The sequence below is a fragment of the Bombus affinis genome, chromosome 15 (genome assembly GCF_024516045.1).
Source record: "Bombus affinis isolate iyBomAffi1 chromosome 15, iyBomAffi1.2, whole genome shotgun sequence".
Classification (NCBI taxonomy): domain Eukaryota; kingdom Metazoa; phylum Arthropoda; class Insecta; order Hymenoptera; family Apidae; genus Bombus; species Bombus affinis.
This window is the reverse complement of record NC_066358.1, coordinates 7,959,670-7,973,448: the sequence shown is the minus strand read 5'-3', so window position 1 is coordinate 7,973,448 and position 13,779 is coordinate 7,959,670. Positions and strand designations below refer to the sequence as shown.

Below are 13,779 nucleotides of genomic sequence, written 5' to 3'. Positions count from 1 at the left end.
CATTATTGTCTAATCTTAAATCTCTGATGGGCAGGCAAATGGCTATAAATCCACAAAATACTCGTAATATGAAATAATAATAGGTTTTATTGGGACTATAAGCAAAAAAATAGCAATAGGAAATATATTAGAATATCTTGTTTTGCCCAAAGTTTGACTTATACTCTTTTACCTATCCACCAGAGAAATATACTTCGGGTTTCTCCAATTTTCTTCTTTTAACTGTAATTAAACTTAACCCGTTAGGTTCTGCGAATAAATAAAAAATAAGAAGTGACTTCCCTCTTTGTTCAAACGAACACGTTTATTGTTGAAAAATAAAATAATCATTTCTGAATCCTAACGAGTTAATTTGCAAGTACATCGACGCTTAAAACATTCAGTCGACATGTATAACGATTTACAATAGTCTGACTAACGACATTAAAATATGAAAAAATTTGTCCTTGTAAAAATTTATATAACAATACAGGGTGACTATACAATTTTCAATATTCAACTCTTTATCGTATCAATTTACTTACATGGTGATCGATATTTCACTAGAAAATACATTTTATTAAAATATTTAAATTACCAAAGGATATAACAGCTTCCTCCGCGAAAAGGCTTTTCAAAAATAATTTTCTCTGATTACCCTGTATTATTAACATAACATTTAAATTTATATATGACACGGATTAAATATGACATACGATATTTTGAAAAAGTATCACTTATTTACGTTTTGTTCTTTTTACCGCTAGTTTACACGATACAACTTGTTCGGCAGTATTTGTTTCAATGTTGTACAATACACTTCAACACTAGAACTTCATGTTTGCGCGGGAAATAGTTTATATAAAGGACGAATAGAATAAACATAAACGTAACATGTACATAATAATAATATTTTTTTAAAATCTTGATTGGACATAAATGTTAATATTAAAAACTAAAGAAACAAAATGTGTTCACAGTAATTCATTATGTACATACTATGTCTTTCATTGAAGTATCTGAGTTTTATCTAGACCAATATTACTCCTTATTTATTCTGCTTCCACTTTATTTTCAATCTTTCTTCCTCTCTTTCATTGTACTAATAAAATATAATCTCAAGGATAATTGTACTTGATAGATCACTGACTCTTCATCATCCAAACGAGTATTATTGATTTCTAGATAATAACTACTTAATCCTTTCAAGATATATAATACTTCTTGAAATATTTAAATTAGACTGTGGATATTCATGCAAATTCATATTTTTATGAATATAATTTAGGAAATGGACTATATTTTGGACATTTTGTATCAGTTTGGATACTATGTTAAAAATAGAAATTTTCCAGAAACGCTTAAGCATCCACAGTGTAATTATTACATTTCTTTATCAAGTATGCGAAGAAAAAAAAAAAAAAAGAAAAAGAAGAATATTCCAATATATAAATTAAGATGAGCTAATCTCAAAAGGATTAAGAATATCGGCAAACGTGAAATTCCTGTGTTTAAGGCTACGAGATTTGTACACTTTCATTGGCATAAATTACGTTTCAATGTGACCCTGCAACTGACCCACTATCTTCCTTACCCAACCTGCTTGGCTCTGTCCCGCCGACACATCGTCGTTCTCTTCACCACTGTTTGACGAGCAATTGCTCTGCAAACTGTTCTTAGAACAATGATATGTTCCACTTTCAGACACAGGAGATCTCACCGGAATTTTACAGTCCAATTCTTGCTGTCCCTTTAAGAAAACCGACTTAACCTTCAAATAATCGGGTTTCTGAGCCACGTTAGGTTTGCATTTCGTCGTTGCAACATTTTGTCCTGAGGGATTTACCGCTGTGATAGACTCTGTTTTCTTTTTCGCTGGTACCGGTGGCGCCACTTTGTTCTTAAATGGCGGGCAATCTTCGGGAGGCTGACTCGATTGTGGCCTGGCCACCAGAACCTCTTCGATATCGCTAAATATTGCACTATCCCGGAACGCGTCGTCAACATCCGCATCTACGTAGTTCTCAATCGTCTCGAATGATCTTTCATAGAAACTATCCGTTTCACTTTCTCGGTTCTCTATACTTTCTTCATCATCTTTCTTCTCTTCCTTAGTCTGTGACTGACTATTCGCCTGCTGAAATCGTTTGCTTTCGAAAAATAGTACACTTGGATCCGCATAGTCAGACTGAGCGATCCGAGCACCTAAACTTGAGCTTCCCTGTTTGTAATAAACCGAAGGGATTCTCAGATCAGAAACCCCCCTCGCTGTGCATCCCACAAGCTCTTCCACATCCGAAGAGGATTCCCTCGAATGCTTCATTTTGCTCTTCTTCTTTAACTTACCTGTACTCAAAGAACGGAAGTACTTGGTCCTCTCCAATTCTTCGCTACACTCTAGAGTCTCTGTGCTCATGGTGTTCCTCAGACCTTGAAGACGATTGCCAGCTTTAGAAAGGACGTTCTTGAATATGGTGCTCCCACTCGTGTTTGCCCTATAGATTTTATGATCAGGGTGTATGTTCGTGGTGGTGGATGATATATGAATCTCTGAATAAGCGTCTGTCAATGTATCGTCCAATGAACAAAAGAATGTTGATGTGGATGTTGAAACGGAAGTCGGAAATTTGGCAATTCTTCCTTCTGGTTGACATGTAGAAGCGTACCTTTCCATGTCCTCCAAGTTAATCTCTGCTGGCTTGTCTGAAGCTATGGTAAATGGTCTCTCGCTCATAGGTTTGCCATCCCTCTGCAAGAACCGTGACTTTGTTACGTTCTGATTAGAATTAGGGTGAATTTGGAAGCTACGTGGAAGAGAACCACACTTTTGGGGCGATGTTGGCAACCCTTCGCATAGTTTGGTTAACCAGACTGCCGGACGAGTCGGACTGTCATTTCCATCCAAGCTTTTCTCTTCTTGCAGACCTTCCCACACGTGTTGCAGGTTATCATAGTTTCCAAAACCTTTGTTAGACTCGGTAACCTCTTGGTTAACTTCAGTTGTACATTCGCCATTTTCAGTCGTTCCTTTGTCGCTTTCTACAATTTGAATTTCATTTTCCTTCGTAACTTGTGGTTGAGTTGCTTCTTCGTTCCTCGATGTTGAATTATCTCTTATCCTAAGCGCAGTCTTGATAACTTTACTCTCTGTTACGATACTCTGTTTCTTGAATGCTTCAAACAACGCTTTCTTTTCTTGTACAAGGTTAATCTTATTTTTCGAATTACTGTCCACTGATTTATTATTTTCAGTTTTGTTTAAATTATCATACAGTAATTGTAGCGTAGGTTGATGGTCACGGGAAGAAGATAACGAGTTCCAAGTATTATTCGTTTTAATGATTCGCTCTCGATGACCTGATCTATTACGCGATATCCTGTTGTTAACCGAATTGTCTGCAATATAGTTCGTATTTTCTGAGTCACTGTCATCAGACGTGTCAGCAGATATACGTTTATTGAAACGTTGCTGCTGTCTGACGTTGATTATGCTGTTCGTCCGCTGCTTCTCTAGGAGCTTCTGGAATTCCTGGTTTTGCATGAGTATATGACCAACTATTTCCTCGACTGTTTGCGCTTGAGTCTGCTGTTCATTGTTCTCTTTGGTTTCAGGTGGTGGAGAGTTCGTATGTTTGGCTTTCTCGATAATCGCGCATTCGGTCTCAACGGTAGCAGACCCCGTATCACCCGTATCTTCTTTTTGTTCTTCGTCAGACTGGTTAAAGCACACATAAGATTGAAAACCTGGCTCTGATTTCCTCCTCCAACCGGTAAAGCGATCCTAAATGCAATAGTAAATATTTTTCACGTGCCACATAATCAGCCATAATTTGATAGAAAAGCACAATGATAATTTTTTAAAGTTCTGAACATAACCTCTAAATTAAAGAAAATTATTTATATTTTTAAGTACCTTGACTTTTGATCCGCGTCCGTCTGAAGTTTTAAATCCTTGTTCATTAGAATCCTCGTTTTGATTTTTCCGTGGCGATGCTGGAGAATCCTATTAGAATATTAGAAAACCAATTAAGTTAAGTATAATTGGAAGAGATAAAGTTGGAGAGTGTTGTACAGAGAACATCTGAAGCCGTACGTACCTCAGTTGTAGTCTCAGACCTTCTGCCACCTTTCTTGAATTTCTGTCTAAGTCCTGTCTCAGATCTCCGTCTTTCTTTCTCCTGTTTTCGTTTCTCTAGATACTCTGGAGGTGCAGAATACTGCTTCTTCGCCGATCCTCTATCTGCCAAAGCGTCGTCTGCGTAACAGTTTTATTATTGTTATACAATTATCGTTTAGTTCAGTATGAGAAAAGTATTCGCAATTTAATGTATAATCCTACCCTCTGGTTGCATCTGGCCAAGTTGCAAGACCAATTGTCTCGCATGCGAAGGTATAACCGCGTTATAATTCTCCAAAATTACCCTTTTTATCTGTAAAGTCCATTCTCTTTTCTGTTCCAAGTTTCGTGCCTAATTATAATAAATATTATATATGAAATACACTAGTGTAATATTAAATTAATATTGAATTTAATGTAAAGATTATAGTTATCAATATACAAATGGTTATATTACCTGAAGAGTATACTGTAATCTGGGATTATCGAAAGGAATCACGTGGAAACTAAGTGGTTCGCCTGGTATACTCTCAATGAGCATTAAATTCGAACACTGCCAATACAAAATAGTAAGGCATTAGTAAATAAGTTTCATTGTACAAAAAGGCAAATAGTAGAATAGATACATACCATAATGTGAGCTTTGTAGACTAGAAGCCCATCCTCCTTTTTCTTAGTGAGTAAAAGCATGCGGTCAAATAAGAAAGCATGCCTAGGAGCTTTGGCCCTCCACATTCTGAATCTTCCTTCTGCTACCAGTTCCCCACTAGTCGTTAAATCTGGACCAGGCCAGCCGTACAAAAGGGACTGGATCTCTTGAACACGCACTGCGTGCTCGTGCCTTCGTTTCATTGCATTTATGTGCTTTGCAATATCAGTCATAGCAGCCAGTGCCGCCTCAATTGCCTTGCTACCTTCAGTCTCATTTTCTCTTACCTCGCAATCTGCTGCATACTCTTTTGACAAATTCTGTAAATAATAGATCATAAAACTATATTGTTTTTCTTTTATGTAGTGATAAAATTGAAGATACAATTTACCTCCAGAAGTAAGTGGTACTTGAGGATCCTTTGAACAGGTTTCAAAAGAAAGGATCCAAGAGGTAATGCATGACCTAGGGCTGCTTGTCTTTCTCGGAACGCGTGTGCAGTCTTTTCTTGACTCATGAGGTCGGTCAGAACGGAAACTGTGCTAAAATGAACAGTATTAATACCAAGCTACAATTAAGAGATATAAGCATAGCAAATAAGAGATATAGCAAGCATCAAGTAGCATTTGTTTCCACCAGATGATCTTGCTATATCTTACCTTGGATAATTGGTACAATATTCTGTATACACTTTAAATCCTGACTTGTGCTTTATGAATGTGTTTGCTACACTGACTGGATCCAGACCACATTCCTCTATCTCTTTCAGGAACTCTCTGAAATCAAATTATGTTATAAATAATTCCAACCTTTTTATGATATACATAAGAAATTACTTTACCTGTTGAACTCGAAAATATCCTCAATATTACTAAATAAGTTACTCAGCTGCATTTGATCCACAAACGATGCCGAATCGTTTCTCCAAAATATAAGGTAACCCTTAAAATAACAAAAAATAACGAAATAAGTTTCATAATTTGATAGATGATATTGATGAGAGGTAATGCAGCTACATCTAAATGTTTACCTGGATGACCTGTCGCAGATGTTCCACGTATATCGCCTCGGTGTCGACTATCTCAAGAAGTACCCTTTCCATAGGATTCCGATGGGGGTCGCAATAACGCGGCCTGTGGCACAGGGGATTGAAAGGATCCTCCTCTCCGCTATTTCTTCTTTGATCACTTCCATCATCTTCTATTCGACAGTTGGCCTCCGAAACTGTCACCACTCCACTATCCCCAGAACCTGTTCCCAACATTTTATCATTCATTAAGTAGATTTATTGAAATGCCTAACAAATTCTACATAAATTGCAGTTTAATTGAATCGTCTTACACACTAACAGATTGATCTATAAAGATTGCTATCTATCCAAAGGATCCTAAATTCTCCAGATTAATTTTGATCTAACTAACCAAGAAACTACTTCATCAGACTTCATTAAGTTCTCTATCAAGATCAAAGCTAATGCAAGTGCTTATCCTCGCTACGACAGAAACATTCCTTTCTTCCAAACTGGTTCTAAGTGTCAAACGACTTCCATTAAAACGAAAGTGAAAAAACTATGTGCTCGAAAGAACATTTTTTAACGTGTAACGTGTTATCAGACGGTTGCTTGATCGTCGAAACGCACACGTTTCCTTGCGATTCCAGGCCGTGGCAACGGTTTCCCTTAACGATGACCACGGAATGCCGAGAGAGAAGTTTATTGCCACTGCCGCTATCATTACTGTCATTGCCGTTGATTACGCTACAGCGGTGGAGAAAGTCGAAGGCCTTGAAATCTCTTTCGACCAATACATCTAGAAACGGATTTCTAAGGTATTTTTCAAACTTTTTAAACCTTGACGCTATACGTTCATTTATTATAGTGTGTTGTACAACTTTACAAAGCCATTCTCTTCTAATAAATCAATAGGCGCAAAGAAAAGAGTGTTGAAAGAAAATCTAAAATGATCTATAGAGGTACATCGATTGACGCACTGCTGCTTGATGATAATTTTGTTTAGCTTTTGGTATCTTTCTCAAGAAGAATTACAGCAATACTGTTGACATTGTATACTTGAAGGAAAAGTATAAGAAGGAGGTAAAAAGAAGGTGTATGATCTAGGATTATATCGGAGATTATCCTTTAACTATCCTTCTAATCATCGACTGTTGTTTTTAAATCTAAAACGTAAAGGAAATACTTCTTCTATCTCCTTAAAGAAACTCGCTAGAAGACTCTCCAAACAGATCATCTAACACCAGCAATCCTCTTCAAACCTTCTACTTTCACCAACTTTGGAAAAGCCCTCTGAACCCTCACCTTGAGAGCTGGCGCAAGTGTCTGCCAGCGATTCGACCGACGCCAAATAAGGATTGATGGTGCACTGGTTGCCCTGGTTACTGCACCCGCTGGAGGAGGTACTCGAGCTTCCAGAGGACGCAACGGAGCTTCCAGAAAGCGGTCTTGCAGCGTTTCTGCATCGTCTGTTGTACCTAAGTGGCGTGAGACCGTTGCTTTCGCGTCTATATGATTTCTTCTCTACTGTACACTCGCTTCTATTCTCTTGTTGGCTGTTCTCCAGGGTTTGTAACGCGTCGTTCTCTTTCTCAGGCGTAACGTCATCAGCGACTATGTCTACCACCGTGTTCTCTGACGTCGGATGCTCGGCCATAGCGTCATCCGGTTGAGGTTTGGATAATTCAGGATGGAACTGGCCGAATATGGAGCCTCGATGGGATACCAGGCTCAAACGTTTCTGTAGTGCCGCTGGTATGTTGCAGGCAGGCGGAAGTACCACGTGGTCGGTGTAGCCATTGCCCCGGCGAGCTAACTCGTCGAACATCCCCAACAGCTGGGGCACCAGATCCGTACTTGTTCCTGGAACACGAAGAGATGGAAGTTAGGCAAGCTGATCATGGTAGAAGTCGTGGAATATTTTTTATATGTGATATATGATACGAATGTAATTTTAGGTAACTTGTGGAATTGAGTAAGCAGAAAGTCGAAAGTAGGTAACAGTTCTGTAAGATTCTGTCCGAGATTGGAAGATTACTTAATTCTCCGAAGCAGCGGTTCTCAATCACAGTGTTCGCGTATCTTCGATGATATGGCATTTTTAAATCTTTTCATTCGACGATTCATTCGCTCTTTAATTTTGGTCTCAATGGTGCACACTTACGCGAAGATTATAAATTTCTGCTCAAAGGATAAAAACAACAATTCGGTAGGTAAATTGATCGACTCTGTTTTACAAGAATTTGAAGTTTAGTTATTAATTGTTTAATTTTGCCATCAGAATACGTTATTTATTATTTAATTCTCCATCAATTGTACAATTAAACTTGACGGAATTGATCAACTTAGCTTCTGCATGGTTCGAACGTTTGTTCGTAGAAACATGTGTATTGAATTTTCTAGGGATCCCTAGATGAATAGGATTCCCTAGAGTTTCATTAAAATCAGTGTTCGCTAAGGTTACAGAGAGTGTAATACTGCAAAAAGATTGAAAAGAAACATTGAACATACTTTCCCTAAATAATCTTTGCCAATGCAATTTTCGATTTTCCTACTAATATTTCATCAATTTTTGTTCTTACACTCGCATAAAATGCAAATTGAAGAATTACACCTAATTTCGGCTAACATTCCCAAAAAATATCATAGAGAGAGTTTCAAAAGATACTTTGGTGTTTATCGATATTGCCAAATATTATTAGCAACTAAATATTGTTATTATCATTTCAAAATATGATTTACCCTTAAAAATCCCTAGATATACTATTCTAACCTCCACCTAAGGCATCGAAATCTTGTTACCAATATCTACACTCGATCATTCGGTTTAGAAAACAGTTTCGTTTCGGCTATCTTCCACTTGAGGCACGATAAGATCGGAAGAAAGTTAGAGAATCGACTTCACTAGGCACTTTATCGCATCCAGACGGTCCGATTTCGCACGTGCAACGGGGAATTTCGTTTATTGCGAATATGGTGTGTCTGGCAAGGCAGAAAGCTCGTGCTTTTACTTCGAGCGAAGCATAACAATATCGCATAAACAAACGTGCAGCCCTGATGGTTTCCAATTCCCCACGAGTCTGACGTGAATCAACGTGGTCCGATGAACTTGTATCGCGCGCGGTTTTTGCATTTCGCGCGCGCTGAAATTCTATAGGGTGATCCAAGGAGAAAGTTCTTAGGCGAAAGTCGCAGCCGATTTTTTAAGTTTTCTTTAACAGTAATATCGGATCTTTCCTTCTTCTTCCGTGCAAAAGATTGAGTTACAATTTTAAAAAATTCTGTTTCTTTTTAATTATTATCATTTAACTGAGATTCTAGATTTTTTTTTCTTCTTTCATACAGGAAATTAAGGCAAATTAAAAAGATAATTGCGTGCACACGAGTATATCTAATGTTCATTTTTATTTCTTTTTTTTTTTTTTATTTAATTAAGATTTTAGATTGTTTCATTGATTACTAGCTTGATAAATTGGGGAAATTTTTATATCACTGAACATATTTTTTACAATTTAGTGATTAGTAATCTCTTTCCTGTTTTTCTTCTTTTTTAAATTTGATAATTAGTAAATTTTTATATTTCTTTTATGGTTCCTTGATCGAAGAACTATTTCGACAAATTTCTCTTTTTTCTATAATTCACTAAATAGTATTTTTCCTGCAATTCGTCGTTTAACGAACGTTTCTTTACGACACGATGATCGGCAAACATCTCCTGTAACGTAACAATTAATGTGCTTCTTTTTACGCCACCGCTATCAGCGAATATTTTTATTTTAATTAGCTTAGCTCAGCTTTCCACTTGGGAATAATTAACTCAGTTTCCACGTTTATGTAGGAAAAAGTTGCAACGGTAATGATCCGAGCAAGATATACGGAGCCCTCGGTGCAAGAGCCGGTGCAGAGGAAGTTATTCTTTCAGAATTTGCAGCTGTGTCGAGCATAAATGCAAACACGGCTCGTAAAGAACGTGCAAAGAAAGCAAACCGTATTTTTCCACCGTGGGATTTATCGATGGGCCAATTTGCTTGCCGGACATTTGCGTCCAAACAAGAAAGTAAAACATTTGTTGCAAATATTCCCAACTTACCTTTTCTCTCGTAAAATCTTTCGCTAACTTATTGCAGCGAGACATTCCTTTTCCTCGATTATAACTTTGATAAAAATCCTCAATTATTTTCTACTCGTACAATATTCCAGCCCGAAGATATTTCACCACTGATCATCGATATTTTTATTCAATGTTCTCTATAAGGCATAAAATTCCTAAAATATCTAAGAACTTTTACACTATAATCCGACACATTTACTTCATCTTCATGAAAACTCGAAATCCTTTCGTCTCTACACTTTCTTCGAACAGAAGTTTGAGATTTCGAATTTCTTCAAACTTTGCTCACCGATCTAGTTACTCCATCTCGAAGATATCGTTCGATCTCAATTATTAATATTTCCAATATTCCCTATAACATTGATAACTGCCAAAATTCCTATGCCATAATGCAAAACGTTTAAGATATCTCATTCTCAGAGACGTTTAGTTAATCTTTAAAAATTTCTTCGCTGATGTAAATATTCCACCGCGAAGATACTTCTCGATCAATTTATCGATACCTTTAACGACACTAACAATTGCCAAAATCACCAAAAGTCCCTAAACCATAATCCAAGACACTCGTCTTATAGCAATCTCGAATATACATAGTCGATGCTTGAAACTGAAATACTCGACCCTAAAAATATACCTATCTCGATCAGTTGATCTTATTAATGCTTGCAGTGTTTTCTCAATGCGCTGGCAACTGCCAAAATCCCGGCAATCCCCAAACACATAGCGTATCGTATCTTCAAAGTGATTTAGTCGATTTTGAAACATTGTATTTTTTAATATTCCCCATTTTAATACGTCCTATTCTTAAACTACGTCACGATCAATTGTTTTAACGCTTCCCCTACGACCTTATTAATTTCCAGGATTCCCCGAATCTGCAAAAGTTGCTCAATTATGATCCAAAAGCATCGGAATATGTTAGAATGTTTCATTCGCAAAGACATTTGTCCGATTCTCAAACTTTCTTCGCTAATCTAAATATTCCATCCTGAGAGCGCTGGTCGATAAATCCTGAAATCTCGACACAATCAGTTCATCCATCTCCAGCAGCGTATCGAGGTCCAGAGCAAGAGGAGCAAGAGGAGGAGATGAGGAGATGAGAAGGAGGGGGAGGAGGAGGAGGAGGAGGAACAAACAAAAAATAACTAAACAGAGAATCTAGTAACGTGGAGAGGCAGATCAGGCCGACACGGTATCTCCCTCGCTCCGCTTCTTTCCGCTTTGCTCCGCTTCGCTCGTTGCTGGCCATATGCGTTGCCTGCGCCGATCGCGATGTTGCACTTGGCTGGAACTCGGCTAATAATAGAACGGGACCAACTTTCGTCTCGGCCTCGCGTGCACCAGCTTCCTCGCGGCTGTCACGCTCGAGACCGATGACACGCTTCGCCGTCTCACCTCGCACCCGAATTAACGCCTCTATTATTCGTTGCTGCAGCGTTATAGTTGCACAATTACTGACATTAACATATGGACGATTTACAGCCAAGTAACTCTTTCAAAATCGAGCCGAACGACTCGAGACCTTTCGAAAAGTCGGAGGAATTAGTCGTCCCAGATGACGTACAAAAAGAGAGTTGTGAAAAAGTCGCAAATGGGCCGGATTGGCAAAGACAAAGGTGAAGGTCAGGTTCTTGCAAAAGTTGTTTTTTAAGATTGAACATTTTTTAATGTCTATTACGCGTATTTCGGAAATTTATACGACCACGAGGATCTTATTTTTAATCCTTCTAGAGGATTTAGTAACGCGGGTCTGTCGATAACCACCGTGGACAGTCGCTTTTTTTTCGTTCGTTCAACTTTATGTTAATTCTTGCGTTAACGAAAATTGAGAAACTGATTAATTGGACGATACAAGGAGTTGCGTGAAATTAGACGAACGAAAGAAATATTGTAACAAGGAACGTGCAATTTCAGGGTTGAATTTTGAAACCGGCCGTTTAACCAGACCTGGTAAGCCTAGCGTTGAGGAGTTTAGCTTCTCTCTGTGTAGTTGGCATTTTTTCAGGATTAAAATACTGGTTTATCGCGACAGGTGAGTAGAAATTACTGACTTCCGGTGCGAGAAGACAAATGGCGAAGGGTGGATTTGTTGGGATTTAAAGATGCTCCGTGGCGTGACCCCGTTCTCCGATTCGTGAGAAGCGATCCAGCGGACCGATGAAGTAATCCGAATCGGATGATAGACGCAGCAGAATGTTTCAGATGGACTTTGTGGAATTTTGTCTGGGATCGACTGCTTTCGAGGTATACGTTGGGAATAGAGTGTTGGAACTGATTTTTTCTTAGAAATAGAACCACCTTTGATATACCATATCTGTATATCTTCTTTGTGAAACTATTCTCTAGTGATTTCTGGTAATTTTCTTGAACACTGGAATAACAAATCCCTAGTGAGTATTTAAATATACCATATATAAAGATAATTGCGCTTAAAATGGTATAAATAAATAAGCACACATTAATCATGTTTAAATGTCGATAAAAATGAAGGTTGTACACGTATTTCATTATAGCTTTAAATTCATCTCATTCGTTCGAAGTTGACCTGATGTTGATTAGGTTAGAATAAGATGACTGCACGATTACTTGGTTATTTATACTATTCTAATTGTAATTATTCATATAATATTATGTATATAGTATATATATATATATATATATATATACACATAATTACACAATTATCATACAAAGCTTACTAGATCCTCTAGCCATGATTAAATCAAGATCTCCATAGTATAGTACAAATCTTCAAACTACATATAATAATACATACATGTAATTCTTCCAAAAATAATTTGTCTCACAAGCATTTCATTCTAACATATATTCTATATATATGTTACATAATTGGAATACAATTAGACTTCTATCGTCTATTTTAATTTGTGAAACTATTCTCTAGTGATTTCTGGTAATTTTCTTGAACACTGGAATAACCAATCCCTAGTGAGTATTTAAATATACTATATATAAAAATAATTGCGCTTAAAATGGTATAAATAAATAAGCACACATTAATCATGTTTAAATGTCGATAAAAATGAAGGTTGTACACATATTTCATTATAACTTTAAATTCATCTCATTCGTTCGAAGTTGACCTGATGTTGATTAGGTTAAGATAAGATGACTGCACGATTACTTGGTTATTTATACCATTCTAATTGTAATTATTCATATAACGTTACGTATATAGTATATTCAAATGCACACCAGGGGTTGCTTGTTCCAGTGTTCACGAAAATTACCAGAAATCACTAGAGGATAATTTCACAAATTAAAATAGACGATAGAAGTCTAATTATATTCGAATTATGTACATATATGTAGAATATATGTTAGAATGGAATGCTTGCGAGAAAAATTATTTTTGGAAGAATTATACGTATGTATTATTACATGTAGTTTGAAGATTTGTACTATACTATGGAGATCTTATTTTAATCATAGCTAGATGATCTAGTAAGTCTTTGTATGATAATTGTGTAATTATGTGTATATATATATTGCATTAAATATATTATTACATTAATAATAATAACATTATATTAATTATATTAGTATAAGATGTTCGTAGTCGTATAAATCTTCAAACTACATGGAATAATTTCTTTCAAAAGCATTTGACTCTGATATCAAAGGCTGTAATTATTACGAAACAAATTTTCTTCTCTTTCATTGTACCTTCAAATACTTGCAGTCTGGCGTAATCCTGGTTTAGAGAAATTTCAAAGCGCGAATTGGCGAGTGAAACTTTAAGAACATCTTCATTATACTTTCTCGACCGGAGCAACATCTTTTCCAGGCTCAACCATATGATTTGCCCATGTATGATGACGCATTTATGCATCTTCGAAAAGTATACCGGTTGGCCGGTCTTCAATGAGGCATCGTGGGAAAACTTGGAAATC

The 13,779-nt window shown here is 36.9% G+C and overlaps 1 protein-coding gene across 7 annotated transcripts in view; it reads right to left on the bottom strand.

Annotated features, from left to right (window-relative positions):
• Positions 1 to 278: 278 nt before the first annotated feature.
• LOC126924813 (pleckstrin homology domain-containing family G member 3) overlaps positions 279 to 13,779 on the bottom strand; it is a 93,719-nt gene continuing 80,218 nt past the window's right edge. For 3 of the 7 annotated variants that reach the window (XM_050739695.1, XM_050739697.1, XM_050739696.1), the window contains 11 exons: positions 7,060 to 7,617; positions 5,776 to 5,996; positions 5,587 to 5,687; positions 5,405 to 5,521; positions 5,137 to 5,287; positions 4,727 to 5,065; positions 4,554 to 4,649; positions 4,319 to 4,448; positions 4,077 to 4,234; positions 3,893 to 3,982; positions 279 to 3,760 (listed from right to left, as the gene is read on the bottom strand). In XM_050739695.1, coding sequence (XP_050595652.1) covers positions 1,529 to 3,760; positions 3,893 to 3,982; positions 4,077 to 4,234; positions 4,319 to 4,448; positions 4,554 to 4,649; positions 4,727 to 5,065; positions 5,137 to 5,287; positions 5,405 to 5,521; positions 5,587 to 5,687; positions 5,776 to 5,996; positions 7,060 to 7,617 — 4,193 coding nt within the window. In that variant the 3' untranslated portion in view covers positions 279 to 1,528. The remainder of the gene's footprint in view (positions 3,761 to 3,892; positions 3,983 to 4,076; positions 4,235 to 4,318; positions 4,449 to 4,553; positions 4,650 to 4,726; positions 5,066 to 5,136; positions 5,288 to 5,404; positions 5,522 to 5,586; positions 5,688 to 5,775; positions 5,997 to 7,059; positions 7,618 to 13,779) is intronic. The other 4 variants (XR_007713704.1, XM_050739698.1, XM_050739699.1 and 1 more) reach the window with 4 other exon arrangements.